This window comes from Mustela nivalis (genome assembly GCF_964662115.1).
Source record: "Mustela nivalis genome assembly, chromosome: 18".
Taxonomy (NCBI): Eukaryota; Metazoa; Chordata; class Mammalia; order Carnivora; family Mustelidae; genus Mustela; species Mustela nivalis.
In genome coordinates, this window is record NC_139037.1 from 57280009 (window position 1) to 57297531 (window position 17523).

At 48.2% G+C, this 17523-nt stretch overlaps 1 protein-coding gene across 1 annotated transcript in view; it reads right to left on the reverse strand.

The window, feature by feature from the left end:
• Positions 1–17084, reverse strand: part of CCDC61 (coiled-coil domain containing 61) — a 20683-nt gene extending 3599 nt beyond the window's left edge. The window contains exons 1-6 of the mRNA XM_082711153.1: positions 17015–17084; positions 9866–10024; positions 9533–9615; positions 4739–4896; positions 3505–3666; positions 3302–3305 (exon numbers count right to left, since the gene is read on the reverse strand). Of these exons, the coding sequence (XP_082567279.1) occupies positions 3302–3305; positions 3505–3666; positions 4739–4896; positions 9533–9615; positions 9866–10013 (555 nt within the window). The 5' untranslated portion in view covers positions 10014–10024; positions 17015–17084. The remainder of the gene's footprint in view (positions 1–3301; positions 3306–3504; positions 3667–4738; positions 4897–9532; positions 9616–9865; positions 10025–17014) is intronic.
• Between the last annotated feature and the right edge of the window lie 439 nt (positions 17085–17523).

Here is a 17523-nt window from a genome sequence, read left to right on the forward strand (position 1 = left end):
AACCCACTGGGGCACACAGGTGCCCCAAATAAATAAAATCTTTAAAAAAAAAAAAAAAAAGGAATTGATCAAGTAAAGAAAAAAAACAAGAGAGAGAAATGTAAATTTCCAGGAAGGCTGGGTGGCTCAGTTGGTTGAGAGTCTGCCTTTAGCTCAGGTAGTGATCCCAGGGTCCTAGGATCGAGCCCCACATTGGGCTCCTTGCTCAGCTAGAGGCTTGTTTCTTTCTTTACCTCTGCCTGTCTATGCTCTCTTTCTCTCTCTGAAAAATAAATAAAATCTTTTTTAAAAAAATGTAAGTTTCAAAAAATAACCAAGAAAAATTCTTAAAATGGAAAAACAAAAGTCAGAAGACTTCCTCTACCCAGTATCAGCCTAATTATAAAGCTACAATAATTTTAACAGTGTGATGCTGGCACAAGGACAGACAAAACAATGGACTACAGAGCACAGAACCTCACCTGATGTGTGATACATATATAAACATTATTGATGATAAAGGTGAAAATGGCTAGGGAGTAAGGAAAGGATACTCTTACCAATAAATGTCATTGGGCTGATTGGTCATGTGAAAAAAACCATGAATGCTCTCCTACCTCCCCAAAAATCAATTTCAGGTATATTGTAGACATAAATGTGAAAAGCAAAAGACAAAGAATTATAGAAGATGAACAGGACAACAGCTTCATGATACTGAGAGAAAAGGATTCTAAAAACAGACATAAAAATCACTAACTTCCGAGAAAAAATTTATAAATTAGTTTACATAAAATTAAGAACTACATAAAGGTGCCTGTTTATCAAAAGACACTATTAAGAGAGTGAAAAGGCCAGCTATAGAGGGCAAGAAGGTTTCTGAAATACATAAAATTAACAAAGGGCTCATATCCTGACTATATAAAGAGTTCCTGGAAATCACTAAGAAATAGATGACAGAAGAAAAATAGGCAGCTGACAAAACAGGAAATCCAAATGGCTACTAAATATATGAAAAACTGTTCAGTCTCACTGGTAATTAGCAAATGAAGAATATCAAGAGATGCTAGGCTGATGGAAACTTAATAAGAAGGAACCAAGTCTCCGTATCCAAACTCATCAGCCCCAACACCACCTGACAGTAGGCAAGCACACAGTACCACCACGAAGGGCGTCTTGCCAGAAACCTAAATCTGATGAGCCTATAGGTTTAACAACTACTTCACAGGAAATACAAAGGATGGGGAATGCATTAACCATAGAGACAGAATGAAGTATTTACAGAGGAGATATGATATCTGGGATTTGCTTCTGAGGGAAAGGGGAGTACACAGATCAAACAAGATGGGCAAAATGTAGATAACCATTGAATCGGAGGCAAAGGACGTGGGCATCATACTATTGTCTACTTTTGTGTGTTCTTGGAATTTTTCCTAATAAAACACTTCTTGGTGCCTGGGTAGCTCTGTCAGTTAAGCGAATGCCTTCAGCTCAAGTCCTGATCCCATGGTCCTGGGATCCAGTCCCCCCTCAGGCGCCCTGCTGAGCAGGGAGCCTGCTTCTCCCTCTGCCTGCTGCTTCCCCACTTGTGCTCTCTCTCTGTGTCAAATAAATAAATAAAAATCTTAAAAAAAACAAAAAAGTTCTTAAAATTTGTGGCTCCCCTATATTCTCCAAGGAGCTTCCCATTCAGCCCCACCTATTTGACGTCCCTCTTCCCTTCCTCTTCCCCCACCTTCCCCTCCAGCCAAGCTTCTCTTTGCAAATACAAGTCTTCCTTCTGGAACACTCTCTCACCTTCAAATGTCACATCCCCTGCCTGCTGCCAGGCTAGGTCACGTCTCTCTCTTCTCTACTTTTGTGGTTCTCTGTACATTTCCTTCCTAAAGCTAACATTTATCAGTGTGATTATCTGTTTACTGTCTGGATCCTCCAGCCATCTGGCCACTGTGAAGGACCCGAGTTCTGCCGCCAGATTGACTATGTTTGACTCTACCCCACTTATTACAAGCTGGGTGACCTTGGGCAGTTTGACCTCACATCTCTGCAAAGTGGGATGATAAAAATAATAATTCCCACCTATAAGGTTGTAAGAATCTATGAAGAGTGTTTGGGATCATGTCTGACACTGAGTAAGGGCTCAAGAGGCATTAACTAGGGCTGGGCAGCGTGCCTGGCACACAATACAAACCGGGAAAATGTCCGATGGATGAATGAATGAATTTGGAGTCTTCCCAAACTCCCGAACTCCAGTTAGGAAGAGGAAGTTGGGAAGAGGAAGATAAGAAGCCTTTGACCAGCTATAGGATCTCAAGCTACCCTTGCTAGTTCTGGCTGGTTCTGAAGGGCAAAGGGCACCACGCTGTGGCCAGTCTGGGAAACACATACATCCACACAAACCAGTCCTAAGGCTGAACTGAGGACAAAGCTTTCGCTGCTTCCCAGCAACGCACAGCCAATCTCTTCCAGGAGGACCCACAAGGCTCTCCAGCTCCGTAAGCTCCCACTCCTCCCCGTCAGCCCCAACACTCAGTCCTGGCCGAGCAGCCTAGCAGCTGCCAACAGAACAGAGCGCAGCAGCTAAAGGAAACAAAGGGGGCTTGGTGCTGGCTGCCCGGATTCAAGGTCTAGCCTGGCCACATTACTCACTGTGACTGGGGCAAATTCTCTAACCTCTCTGGGCCTCCACGTTCCTCCCCAGCAAATCGAGGATAACAGCAATGCCTGCCTTACAAGGATTAAAGGAATGAAGTCATAAACCACTGAGCAGAATCCCTGGTACACAGTGAAATCCTCAATAAACATTAGCTGCTGTAATAATTATTATTGTTACTTCTATTATTGTTACTGAGTGCCTGGGTGGCTCTGACTGACTGTGCCATGTCCGACTCTTGATCTCAGCTCAGGTCTTAATCTCAGAGTTGCGAGTTCAAGCCCCGTGTTGGGCTCCATGCTGCGTGTGGGGCCTGACTTTAAAAAATAAAAAATAAAAAAGATAAACAAATAAAAATATTATTTGCCCTACCCAATGGATGGGGCCCCTTCCAAATGGGGATGGAGTCCCTGATTCAGCACCCCACAAGGCATAGCACCTGCCTGGTAGGTACTCAGTAAACATGCCAAAAAGACTTTGCTTTCTTCACTTTACTCTCCTAGTCCCCTTGTTCTCACCACATCCTACCAAATACAATGCCTTTGCACATGTTGTTCCTTCTGCCTAGAATACCCTTCCCTTACTGGGCAGGCTCCAGTCTCCCCTCTGGGCTTCCCACGTTCCACCCACTGTGAATCATAACTGTCTGCAGACAGAGCTATCTCCCCCCACTCGACTGGGAGTCCCAGGAGGGCAGGGCCAGGACTGTCTCCGTCAGTGCTGTGTCCCCAGCACCACCCAGCATGAGGCAGGCACAGAGGAGGGGCTCAGAATAAGTACCTGGTGAATGAGGGCCCACCATCCTCCCAGTAGCCCGGAGCACGGGGCCCTGAGGCGCCCCCCCAGCCCCAGCCGCCCTCCCCTCCCAGACTCACTGCTCCCTCAGATGCCAGATCTCCGTGTCCCGCGTGTCCCGAGCATCCGGGCCGTCTAGCCCTCGAAGGCGGCCCAGCTCCTCCTTCAGTGAGCGGATGATGCCCTGCAGGACCACAGGGTCTGGCTTGCCCTGGTACGGGAGGGGCAGCGGGTAGTGAATCCTGGGGAGGATTAGAACCGTGGCAGCTCAGAGGCCAAGAATCCACCCAAGGGCAACTACCAGAACCTGAGAGCCTTTGAGTATGAAAACCCCCAATTCCAAAAACCTCACATTCCTAGAGACTTAAGTTCCCAATGCAGCTTCGAGCCCACTCCCTGGTCCCCTGCCCCTCGCACCCACCTGCCGGCCGGCAGACTCCCTTATCTAGCAGACTTGGAACCACCGGCACCGACAGGCCTGGTGGAGTCTGAGCTGACTCCCCTGTCATTCACTGCTGATGGAGTGAACCTGCCACCAAGCACAGTCCTAATTCAGATTCCACAGGGGTAGATTCTAAATGGCCCAACCTGCAACACCTCTTGGCTGAAGAAAGGTAAGTCACCTCAATCTACTGCCCCACCAGATGCTATGCATCTGGGACTGACATCCTCCCGCTAGAAAATCAGATGCAGCAGACACCATCCCCTGGCTCCCCAACGGCCATTTCTGGCACCCTTTTGCCTTGCTGCCTCCCAATATACAGGCTAAAGCAAGCTTATTATCCTAGCATCCCCTGCATGTGACTGCTTGTGGCCACGTATTAAGGAAAGGCCACAAGACCATTCCTGGCCAAGTATTACAGGAAATCTGTTGGGCATTTCCTAAGAACACTTTTGCTTTCCTGATAAAAATGGTAGATGCCATAACAAGTACAGCCCCGTTCTCTTCCTCTTGCTTTGATATAGAATAAGTGCCTGGAGGGCCAGCAGCCATTTTGTGACCATGAAGAGGTAAGTATGGAGGTCAAAAAGTCAACACATCAGGGATGACAAAAGGAAACAAAACAGCGGGAGCCTGAGTCCCTAATGAAACTTTTTGTTGTGTCATAAACTATTGTTTGTTTCAAGCACTAATAATAGTTATTCTGCTATTTATAGCCCAACACAGTATTAAATGATACAAATCTCAACCCTGAAGATTCCAAAGGCAACACCCGCCCCCCACCCCCCCTTTGCCCTCAGGGGGTTCCTGAGTTCTAACCACATCCCCACCTGCGCACCAGCCTGAGCTTAGAGCCAGTCCCTTATCCCCACCTGTCAAACTCCACAGAGTAGATGAGGATCAGGTAGCGCTTGGAGTTGAGCTGGGCTGATCTGGAGGCCAAGGGGCCTGAGCGGCTCCCCATCTTGCGATTCCGCAGGGACTCCAGATCTGTGTAGGTCAGTAGGTCAAGGGTGACCGACTCACTGCTCTGTTGGAAGAGCACGAGGACGGGAGGAAATGCTGGGCAACCCGACAGGGCCACACCCAGAGCACACAACCCACCTACCCAGGCCACACCCCATCCATTCTTTGGGCTTGCTGGGCTTTTCCTACACTGAGGAGGATGATCAAGATGGCCCTGCCTTAGGGCTGGCACAAGGATGTCAGAGGGAGAAACAGGAAAGAACCTAAATGCTCACCCATGGGAGACAGCTTAGTACTGTGGCTCTCCAAGCATTGCCTGAAGACCCGTGGGGGTCCCCAAGACCCTTTCAGGGAATCCATGAGGTCAAAACAATTTCCATAATAATACTAAGATGTCATGTGCCTTTTTTTTGCTTTGCTGGCATTTATACCAACAGTGCAAAACAATTGTGGGTAAAAGCAATGGTACCCATCAGCACACATCAAGCCAGCGACATCAATGTAGTAGTAGTCACTGTATTCTCTGTTGCCCCGTAGTCCCAGTGGGGGGCCAGGAAGGAAGAAGAAAGGAACGAACAACATAACACAGGCAATCAAACCTAGAATGTTCTTTTCTTTTCTTTCTTTTTTTTTTTTTTTAAGATTTTGTTTATTTATTTGACACAGAGAGAGACCTCACAAGCAGGGGGAGCAGCAGGCAGAGAGAGAGGGAGAAGCAGGTTCCCCGCTGAGCAGAAAGCCCAATGTGGGGCTGGAGCCCAATGTGGGGCTTGATCCCAGGACCCCGAGATCATGATCTGAGCCGAAGGCAGACATTAACCAGTTGAGCCACCCTGGTGCTCCAAATCTAGAATGTTCTTGGTGAAGCGGTAAAAATCATTAATTTTATTCAATCTCCATCCTGGAGAACATGGCATTTTACTACTCTGTGACACGATGGGAAGCACACATTCTGTGGCATTCCAAAGTATGACAGTTGTCTCAGGAAGAACACTTCTGTAATCGAGCTTAGGTCTAAATTAGCCACTTTTTCATGGTAAACTATTTTTACTTGAAACAACGACTGACAGACATAACTACGGTTATTCAGACTTGGGTGTCTGGCAGACATTTTCTCAAAAATGAACAAAGTCAGCTTGTCACTTCAAGAAAAACAGCTACCGGTATTTGTTGCCAATGGTAAAATTCAAACTTCACAGCAAAAATTAGAATTTTGGAAAACTTGGATCTGACACTGGGTGCTTGATAGCTTCTTGATGTTGAAAGACTTCCCTGGTGAGATCAGGGAGGATATTAACAAATGTGACTTCCTGATATTGTATAAAAAAAATGTGTCAACACTTGGAAGATCTATATAACTCAGTGAACCATAATTTCTTTCTTTTTTTTTTTTTAAGATTTTATTTATTTATTTGACAGAGAGAGATCACAAGTAGGTAGAGAGGCAGGCAGAGAGAGAGGAAGGGAACCAGGCTCCCTGCTGAGCAGAGAGCCCAATGCAGGACTCGATCCCAGGACCCTGAGATCATGACCTGAGCCGAAGGCAGCGGTTTAACCCACTGAGCCACCCAGGCGCCCTGAACCATAATTTCTAAATGACCATCGCATGACATCATAAGATGGGTAAAAGATCCAAGTAAAGTTCAAGATACATCCATAGATTTTAATGTAACCTGATCATGTTCACGGATAGGCTTTTGGACTCCACGCTGCAACAAATCTTTAAGAAATTACCACCTGCCCACTTTTAGTATGTTAGCAAAGAAGGATTTGTACAATTCCCTGATTAAGGGGCTCCCTTTTCCAACTACATAGGTATATGAGAGAGATTTTTCTGCATATACTTCAACCAAAACAAATCACAACAGACTGAATGCAGAAGCACATATAAGATCTAGAAGTTTTGGGGGTGCCCAAGTGGCTCAGTCAGTTAAGCGTCTGGTTTTGGCTCAGGTCATAATCTCTGAGTCCTGGGATTGAGCCCCTCCTCAAGCTCCCTGCCTGCTTCCTCCCTCTCCCTCTCCCGGTGGCTCCCCCTGCTTGTACTCTCTTCTCTCTCTGTGTGTGTCTGTGTGTGTGTGTGTGTGTGTGCATGCGTGCATGTCAAATAAGTAAAAATCTTTAAAAAAAAAAAGGATCTAGTTTTCTATTAAGCAAGACATTAAAGAGATTTACAGAAATGTAAAATAATGCTGTATTTCCCACTAATTTATTTTGTTTTAGAAAATGTATTTTTGGGGTGCCTGGGTGGCTCGGTTGGTTGAGCGACTGCCTTTGGCTCAGGTCATGATCCTGGAGTCCCGCATTAGACACCCTGCTCAGCAGGGGGTCTGTTTCTCCCTCTGACCTTCCCCCTCTCATGTTCCCTCACTCTTTCTCTCTCAAATAAATAAAATCTTAAAAAAAAAATGTATTTTTCTGGGGCGCCTAGGTAGCTCAGAGGGTTAAGCTTCTGCCTTCGGCTCAGGTCATGACCTCAGGGTCCTGGGATTGAGCCCCACGTCAAGCTCTCTGCTTGGTGGGGAGCTGGCTTCCCCCCATTCTCTCTGCCTGCCTCTCTGCCTCCTTGTGATCTCTCTCTCTGTCAAATAAATAAATAAAATCTTAAAAAAAAAAAAAGAAAATGTATTTTTCATTAGAACGTTCTTTAATATGTAATTGGTTTATTATGGTGATTTTTAAGTGAATTCATAAATATCTTTAAGTTATTCTCAGTTTTAATTTATAAGACAACTTAATCTATAATATAGCAAATATTGATAGGTAAAACCTTCATAAACAAAAGCTCTTTGATGTCTTCAATAATTTTTTTTATGATTTTATTTATTTATTTGACATAGAGAGACACAGCAAGAGAGAGAACACAGCAGGGGGAGCAGGAGAGGGAGAAGCAGGCTTCCCGTGGATCAAGGAGCCCAACATGGAACTTGATCCCACGACCCAGGATCCCATAATCCCAGGATTATGACCTGAGCCAAAGGCAGATGCTTAATGACTGAGCCACCCAGGCGCCCCTCAACAATTTTTAAGAGCATAAAGAGATCATGACACCAAAAATCTCGAGGACCATTAGGTTAAACAAATCATGCCACCTGGGTATAATGGAATACTAAGCAACCCCTAATAAGGATAACAAACTCAGAAGTTGATGACAATAATAAAAAGACAGTATCGGGGCGCCTGGGTGGCTCAGTGGGTTAAGCCTCTGCCTTCGGCTCAGGTCATGATCCCAGAGTCCTGGGATTGAGCCCCACATCGCGCTCTCTGCTCAGCAGGGAGCCTGCTTCCCCCTCCCTCTCTGCTACTTGTGATCTCTGTCAAATAAATATTTAAAATCTTTAAAAAAATAAAAATAAAATAAAAAGACAGTATCTGTAAAACACTTACGAGCCAGACGCCATTCTAAGTTTTTTATAAAGAGGTCATTTAATCTTCACCACATTGTGAAATAGGGACTACTGTTATCCCCACATTACAGTTAAGAAAATTAAGGCATGGGGTGCCCAGGCAGCTCAGTCAGTTAAGCATCTGACTCTTGACTTCAGCTCAGGTCATGATCTGAATTGAGGCCTACACTGGGCTCGATTCTTTCTTTCCCACTCCCCACCCCCCTGCCCCTGTTTGTACACTCACTCTCTCTCTCTCTCTCCCCCTCTCTCTAGGAAAAAAAAAAAAAGAAAAAGAAAAAGAAAGGGGAAAAAAAGAAAAGAAAAGGAAAGGAAAGAAAAAAGAAAAGAAAAAAAGAAAACTAAGGCATGGAGGGGAAGTAACTGGCCCAAGGTTCCCAGCTACTAAGTAGCAGTGATGAGTAGGAGTTCAGAATTCATGCTCTTGGCCATTATGCTACACTGCCTATACATGCTAAAATGTTAACAGTCTAAAGTAGGGGATAGACGGGATTATAAGAGACTGTCACTTTCTAACTCACACACTCTTTCACTGTCATAATTTTACAAGTACAAATTCTCTCTATAATCAGAGAAATAATGTAGCTCATAGTTTTAAAATGATGTCTAAGTAGCATCCCTACCACTCTAACTTCTAGCCTGCTTTTTTTTTCCTATTAATACTTTTAACTATTTGCCATTATATATTTTTCAACTTTCTGTTTTTCCCACTAGAATGTCAGCTTCGTAAGGACAGGAATTTTGTCTCTTCTGTTCACTGCTATAGCTGGCTATCACAGTGCCTGGCACACTGTAGATACTCAGTAAAAATGACACGAATGAATACTTATATTCACTGATGTGACTAAATGTTTATGAAATATTGTTGAATCTTTTAAAAACAGGTTAAAGAATATTTTGGGAAGTATATCCACTATATAAAATTACACATCTACAAATACACACACATACACACACTTTCACAAGTAAACAAAGAAATAGAGAAATGGCTGGAGTGCTTTTCACCAAAATATTAATAAAATATCATCAGGAATGAGTATTTGGAGTAAAGTGATTTTTACTTTCTTCCTTACGTTTCTTTGTGACATGATTTTTACTCTCTTCTTTACATTACTCTGTGACATGAATTTTCTACATGAGAGTATCTATCACTTACATTTGGGAATGAAAAAGATAGCCCAGTCCCTTTAAGGAAATACAAGGTAGAGGGTCTTGCATATATCAGTTGGGTATCTACCTCCCCAGGGATCCAGAAAACAGAAACCTCCCCTGACCCCCAGCCCTGGCCCCTACCTGGGTGAGAGCCGACTCTAGCATGTTACAGAAGATGTTGAACTGTTTGAAGTTCCCCGTCTTGTGAGTCAGATCTTCGATGACTGGGTAGAGAGAAAAGTCCTTCCTGAAGTCTGACCACTTGCCCAGCCCAAGAGCAATGCATCCAAGCTTTTCAACTTTCTACACCTCTCGTGCTTCTGGCCAGAGGGATGAGCCCTCCACCCCCTCCCCATGTTAGAGTCTCTTGTCAGGTAGAAGAGGCAGATGGGCAGGTTCCTGGTTGGCCTCATCTTCAGGGGAAGGTAATCCTGAGGAAGGACAGGTGAAGCCACCCCAGGCAGGCACACTCACAGCTGGCGTCAAACTGGCCCCGCCACTGGTCAGCCGTCATCCGATCCTCTACTTCCAGCTCTAGCACCTGCCCAGACACCACCACCCGCACAGCATGCTCCACACCCCGGAAGACGTAGTCCACCTGCAGGCCAGCTGGCTGGTCCATGGCCAGTGTCACTGGGGAGAGGGATGAGACAGAGACCCAGAGGGGCTGAGAGCCCGGGCTCCGAAGCTGGAAGGCCAGAATTCATATCCTGGCTCTGCCATTCACCAGCTTCAGCACCTTCGGAAAAAGACTCCCTCTTGTTCTCATCTAGAAAATGGGTATAATAACGGCATCGACCTCACAGAGTGGTCATGAGGATTAAACGGGACCATACACATAAAAGCATGTAGAACTGTGTCCATACCCAACACGTGCTGGCTAACAGAATACATGGTTTCTGACAAGAGAACCATGATTATACTATTATTAATTTATTAATCCTCATACTCATCATATATTAATTAGTCATTCATTCATTCATTCATTCAAACATTTATGGAGAAAAATCAAGCTGCAAAGGGGGACAGAGAGTACTGAGGTCAGGAAGGGCAGATTTTAAGTCAGGCTTCAGGGCCGGCTCCTTGAGGAGGCAACCTATGGGCATATGGCTATCTAGCAAAAAGTGGTTCAAATCGAGAGAACAGCAACACTGTATATTATCGATGACACACTTAAATCATGTCTAGTGAACTCATAATCGACCTTATTAATTGGTCTGTTCTAAGCCTAAGTCCCTTCTCTTAGCCAATGGGTTACCACTCGCTGTTAGTTCTATGAGGTGGAAGAAAGGGGCAGATCTCTGCCTTCAGCCTGGATTTTAGCGGCTGGTGCAGAATGAGAGGCCTGGGCTGCCTGAGTTCACATGTAGCTTCAGCTATGTGCACATACGCAGGCAAGTTACTTCAACTCTCTTGGTGCCAGATTCCTTATCTTTAAAGTAGATGCCATCCTGGGTGCTGGGATATGATGACAAACCAGATTATGCCCCACTCTCAAGAGGGCAGCAACAGTCAGAGGTATAAAAATGTCTGAAAAAGGGAGGGAAGTAGTGGAAAAAGGAGATGCTGGGGGTAAGGGTTGTTCTTTTAGCTAAGGTAGCCAGGGAAGGCCTCTCTGAGCAAAGGCCTGGAGAGGGGTAAAGCAATGGGTTATTATCTCAGAGAAGAGTATCCAGGCAAAGGGAACAGCCAGGCAAGAGCTCCAAGGTGGGATGTTCCTGATTTATTCCAAGAACAGCGAGGTCAGCATGAAGGAGGGACAGAGATGAGATCTAATGGGCCAGATGGCGCTCACACAGGCCTTTGTAAACCCACAAAAGGATGTCCGTGCTCATCTCCTTGGACTGGTGTAAGGATTAAGAGTTAATCGCGTTAAAATCTTTGGACAAACTGAGCAATGTCCGACACACAGCAATCACTAAAACACATACTGGCAACATCATCATTATTATTTGTTGTTGTGTCTTGAAAGGCAGTACAGAAACAAGGCAAGCTCATTTTTCTTGCTGGTGGACAGATGGGGAAATTGAGGCTCAGCGGAGTCCCACAGCTGCCCCCAAAACAGAGCTACCCAGGGCTGCCCCAACCCAGATCATGGGGATCTCTCCAAAGCCTGGGCTTCCTTCTCTCCCCCACATCCTTTGCTCCTCACACTTCCCCAAGAACTCCTCCTAAAGGCTGATACAGAAAATATAATATTGTGAGGCCAGAAAATGATGAGCCCCAAAACACTAATAAGTCAGTGGTTTTTAAGCTTTTAAGAGTCTTTGCACCTTTGATAGTCTAATGAGATCTCTGAACGAGATCTCCCCAGATAAATGAATAGACCCATAACCCTTTGCAAGTAATTTCAGGGGCTCCCAGACCCCCCCCCCCAGGCCCATCTACAGATTCCCCTTTCTCAAAAGCCCAAGGACAACCGCCAAAGCCCCAGACATTCTGGTAGGCTCCTCTGTCTCTAGGCCTAAGCTCTTAAGTTTATTCGGGGGAGGGGTCTCTCGTCTTTGGAAGCGGCTGATGAAATCGTGAGACCTCTTCCCCTTGCAAATCCACTCTCACAATTAGCCACTCTCACGATTTCCACTCTCACATTCCCTGGAGGCGCAGAGGTGGGGTTAATAATCTCTGACCTATGGGCCAACAAATGGCTACACGTTTCAATACATCCTGCATCCCCTGGTCCTCAGTGCGGGTGCCAGGCAGCGCTGGCCCCGCCCCACCGGGTGTCCTAGACCTCGCCCCCCGACCCCGCCCCTCCAGCTCCGAGGGCCAATCAATGGTTGCGCCGTTCTGGTTACCAAGGCGTTGGAGGTACCCGCAGAACGCCTGAGGAGCTGCACACCTTCACTTGCCCAATTCACCACCCCACTCGTGGTACCCAACTCCGGGGGGTGACAGAAAAATAAAGGGGCCCATCCCACCCCATCTCCACCACCAACCCACCCCTGCTCTCCTCCTTCCCCACTCCCCCGCATAAGCTCCCCACTCTCTTCCAGAGAATAGCAGCCCTTCACTAAATCACAGGGCCTTTCGGAATCCAACTGCCCTGATGTCATCCGCCTCCACCTCAGTCCCCAGATATTAAGCCCCTGAATATTCTCGCTGAATTCCATTGTCCCCTTACACACACCTGCCTCCCACACTTCATAAACTTCGCCCGCTCCCCTCCCCTCATCCCTTCTTCTCCGCTGCTTGTTGTGAGCGCCCAACAATTGCTGATGAAATAAACCCACACCCCTGCCAGCTCCCCATCGCTCATGCCCCAGAGGGCCTGGAGATTCTGGACTCTCCCACCCCTCCCCGCTGCAGAACCTCCCTCCTTCCCTCCATATCTCAGCCTCATTCCTTCTACCACATTCGTGAAACCAGCCCTCTCCACTCCCTTCCCCAAGTCCCTTATTGCCATTCTGCATTCCCAGATTGGGGGGGGGGTGCATTCCCCTTCTCCGTAAACCAGCCCCCATGTTCTCCATGGGTTTCCCCATATTCTACCTAAATTTTGCTCCCTCCTACTTTTCCTCCTGGATTCTGCATATTTGCCCAAGGTTCTACGCCACAGTGGGGATCTACCCCCATTTTCAGCCTGTCTTACATTATCCCCACATTTCACCTAGATTCTGCTCCCTCCCAAATCCTATGTATACCCCCCCAATATTTTCCACCTCTCTTCCCTGGAGAGCCTTCCCAGAACACCCCTCCCTGCTCCCCCCCAATTTGGGGGGGTTCCCCAGGCCCCGCTTCCCTCCCCCCTTCCAATCTCCCCACCGTGTCCTTCTACCTGCATCCTCTGTCCTTGCTCTGTGACCAGTGGCCCATCCTGGTTGCTGGTTTCGTTCCAGTCCCAAGACTCTCCTAGCTCTTCGCCTCAGCTTCCAGACCCTGCATTCGAGGCCCCGCCCTCACCAACCCATGACGTCAGCCCTTCAACCTTGAGCGCTCTGCGTGCACACCCCAGCACCCCACTCTGGCCCACACACCTGACCCCATTTCTCGGGCCTAGTGACATCACGGCTTCAGCGCACACGCGCATACACGTACGCACACGCACGCAAGCACACACGCACAAGCACACTCAGCTTTCCGACCCTGGGGCCTTTCCCTCTCATCTTTCACTAAGGTGACTCCCCTCTCGGTTTCCAGGGTTACATCACTGTCCCTGGCTCCTCCTCCACCCAATAGCGCTCCCTGGATATTTCCGATTTCACAGTCCTTGCCCTAGGGTGGAAGCTGAGAATCTTCCACGCTGGGCTCCCCTAAAACAAATCCACATCACCATCTCCCACACAGGACACGGGCAAATCCCCACCTCTGTCAGCCCCCAGTCACAACAGCTATTTCGCACTGGCTGCAGCACCGGCTTCCTCCAACATCACAGATTCCGGCCTGGCCAGGACTTAGCTGGCCTGTCCTATACAGTATATGACCCCCACACCTCTCATATATACACACACACACACACACACACACACACACACACACACGCTTGGCCTGAGTTACCACTCCCCACCATGTGAGTTTTAGCTGGCTAGAATCCCCCTCCCCTCACCCTGTACTCCCCCAGAATACAGACAAGAGCCTTCCACCCTGTCCCCCTGGAATATATAAACACAAAAGCCTTTAAGGACTCCCCACAACCTGCCTCTCCATAGTGCACACTGCAGCCCACTCCTCCCCCTATCCCCAGAATATCCAAATACCCTCCCCTACTATTCCTCAAACGCTTTTTGCCTTAGATGAGGACTACACGCACCCATCAGTGACTTGTCCTAATTCTGCTCTCAGGTAGATGCTGTAACCATCCCCCATTTCACAAAGGATGAAACATGTTTGCCTAGAACCCTGCAGTGAGGGGCTGGCACACTGGTTCCCCTCCCCATCACCCAGCTATGCTTCTGTTTCCTCCCATAATTCTCTGCTCCTTTCCCTCCAGGCACCAATCCTTACGTGTGGCCTGGTACCTTAAGCATGACACACACCGCAGGACAGGGACTCCTGGGTTCAGCTCCTGCTCCTCCACTTACCCACAATATGGCCCAGGGCACTTCGTCTCTCTGGGTCTTCTCCCATCAGTAAAGTGGAGATGATAAGAGCTCCCATCTCACATAGGATGGTTGTGGGGATTAGAGTAATTAATACATGTACGGAGTTTCAAACAGTGCCTGGCACCCGGTCAACTGTCCACCATCTGTGCAACTAGCTGACGATTACCTGACAGACCAGAAGCCCAAGAAGGCAGAGCCATTTTGTTCGTTCTTGTACCTTCAGCACCCTGGGCCTGGCACAGATTGGGGACTACTTGTGAATTTATGTGAGAGGCCAGGAAACAGGGTTCTAGGCACTGGAGGTACAGACAAAGTCCTCTCCCCTCAGTTCATTGCTGTGTCACCAGGTCCCAGCTCCAATGTCCATTCCTGTCAGATGCCCTCTCGGACTCCCAAGCTAGGTAAGGAGCTGTCTCAATCACCAGTGTCCCCAGCACTGCCCAGTGGAGGGGTAGGTAGCCCCAGAGGGGGAGTTTAATGATGAAAGAGCTCCAGTCCAAGCTCCAAACTTGTCTGTTATTTCAAGTGAGGACTGCAGACCTTCAGCATGAACTCGGGTGCTTGATAAAAATTAAAAATAAAAAAAATGCAGGATCTTGGGCATGATCCCAAATCTAAAGAAGTAGAACTGGGGGGTGGGCCCAGGAATCTGCATTTTCTACAAACTCCACCAGCACTGAGATCTGAGAGCTTCTGCCCCTGGATACCACAGTCTGCCCAGTTTATTACCCCATCATGACCCCACCACCCCACACAAGACTCTCCCAGCTCAACAACCCTGCCCTATACCACAGGGAGTCTCTCCTCCCCACCAAGAAATGGTGACGGTGATGATATAATACAAGTAACACTTTTTTAGGGCCCTATGGGCCCTTCCAGGTACTATATTCTCATGGAGTCAATACTCTAGTGGGGGTTGGGAATCTAAGAAGCCAGGGGATATAAACAAACCCTAATATAAGTTGGGTAAGTGGTGTTAACTGAAGAAAACCAAAACCAGGTGATAAGAGGCCCGGGAGTAACAGAAGCTATTTTAGCTTGGGTGGTCAGCAATGGCCGGTCTGTGGATCTGACATTTGAACAGAGACCTGAAGGAAGTGAGGGAGAAGCCATGCAGACATCTAGAGGGAACATTGCCCAGACAGAGGGCACAGCAGGGATATTCCCCAGCTGGGAATGTATTTGCTATGTCTGAAGAACAAGGAGGCCAGGGTGGCTGAAACAATGTCAATAAGGGAGAATGGCAGGAGTCTGAGGGCAGGCTGGAGGGAGAGCCGAATCAGGTGGTGTCCTGTGGGCTTGGCAAGGTCTTGTACTGTGCGAAGTAGAAGCAAGTGTGGGAGTGCCTGGACCAGGGAGCAACATGATCTGATTTTTGTTTCAACAGGAACCCTCGACTACGGGCTCCAGGTGAGGGGCAAGGAGCCCAGCGAGGAGGCCACTGCAACAGACCAGGTTAGGGCAGGTGATGGCATGAATCAGAGCAGTAGCAAGGGAGGTGGTGAGACAGGGCTGGATTCTGGAAGTGTTCTGAAGATAGACGCATGAGATTTGCGGATTGGCAGATGACACACAGGCAAGGGAAAACAGAGTCAAGGACAACTCCAAGGTTTTTGCCCTGAGTACCTGGAAGAATGGAAGTGCCATCAGCAGGGTTTGGAGGTTGGAAGGGGAAGCTACAGGTTTGGTTTGGGACAAGCTTTTTAAAGCATGGATGTCAGTTGGACTTCCAAGGAAAGAAGAGTTGCCGTTGGACAAGCGAGTCTGGAGTTCAGGGGAGAGATCCAGACTGCAGACAGGCACCTGGGAGTTATCATTATATAAAGAGCATGTGAGGCCAAGAGACTGAGTGAGGACAGTAGGTGAGTGGTACAGAGAAGAGATGAAGTCATTCTAACCATGCTAAAGCTGAGGCACATACGGTTAAGGAATTTGCCCGAAGCCAGCCTGACATTCAGCAGCAGGGCCAGTGGCAAAGCCAGCATTTAAACTCAGGCAACCCAAGTCCAGATCCCAGTCTTAACCACCGGGAGGGTGTTAGGAAGTTTAAGGGTCATTCTTACAAAACCTGGCATATACTCAGCCCTAGATAAACGCTCCATGTATCATATGACTTCACACCTCGCCCAGGCACACCTCCATCCTCCAAGTCCTCTGTCCGCTCCTTCTCTCTCTCCGCGTAGCTTCACCTGCCCTGCACCCAGATCAAGGCTTGTAACTCATCTCAAGGACCTCCTCTCTTCCACACCGCGCTAAAATCACCCCTCTCTTCAACCCCCCCCCATTAAATCACAAGGCTATAAGAGAATGTCTGTATTTGACCACCTGCTGTCTCCAGCTTTACACACTTTTCCCATTAAAGACCCTCCTGCGAGAAACAAAACATGACCCGCCCCAACTCAGACGCTGCCCTCTGCCTCACAAACCCTCGTCAAAGCGCCTACCCGTGTTAAACGTCACCCCTCCCGATTCCTACACTGCGGGGTCAGCTGCCCGCCGCAGCCCACCCTCCCCCAAAGCATCCCCTCCCCCCAGGATCGCCACCCTGGCCCGCGCACCCGCCACTCTCGCAGCCTCTCACCTTCTCCACAGCCACCCCTCCTCGCGAGCGGCTCAACTGCCGAAGCTCCAGCCCCGCCCCAGGATCCGGCCTTCTCGCTTCTGACTGGCCCTGGCTCACTCCCAGCTGAGTTCTCATTAGTCAAAACAGACGCCCGTCATTCCGTGTCCCGCCTCAGAGACGAACCCACCCTCCGAAGCTTGCCATTGGTCAACTCGGATGAGCGATTCCTTAAATGGGCCTAGTCCCCGGTCTTCACTCCAATCGTTACTGGCTAATTCCTACTGCCAGTCATGCAAAGAGGGTTGTTCCTCGGAGGGGGAGGAAATCCAGGAAGTAGGAATCCTTGACTCCGCCCATCACCCCCTGCGCGCGAGGAGGGGCGGACTGGAGGAGAGTTGGGTGCTCTTGCGCGCAGGAGCTTCTTGGCTGCGGGTCGTCTGGGAGCTGCGAATTCTTTGCGTAAAGTGGGGCAGGGGTTTATCGTTGCTCACTCCGTTCCAAGCCAGCATTAAGCGCTTTGCAGGCGT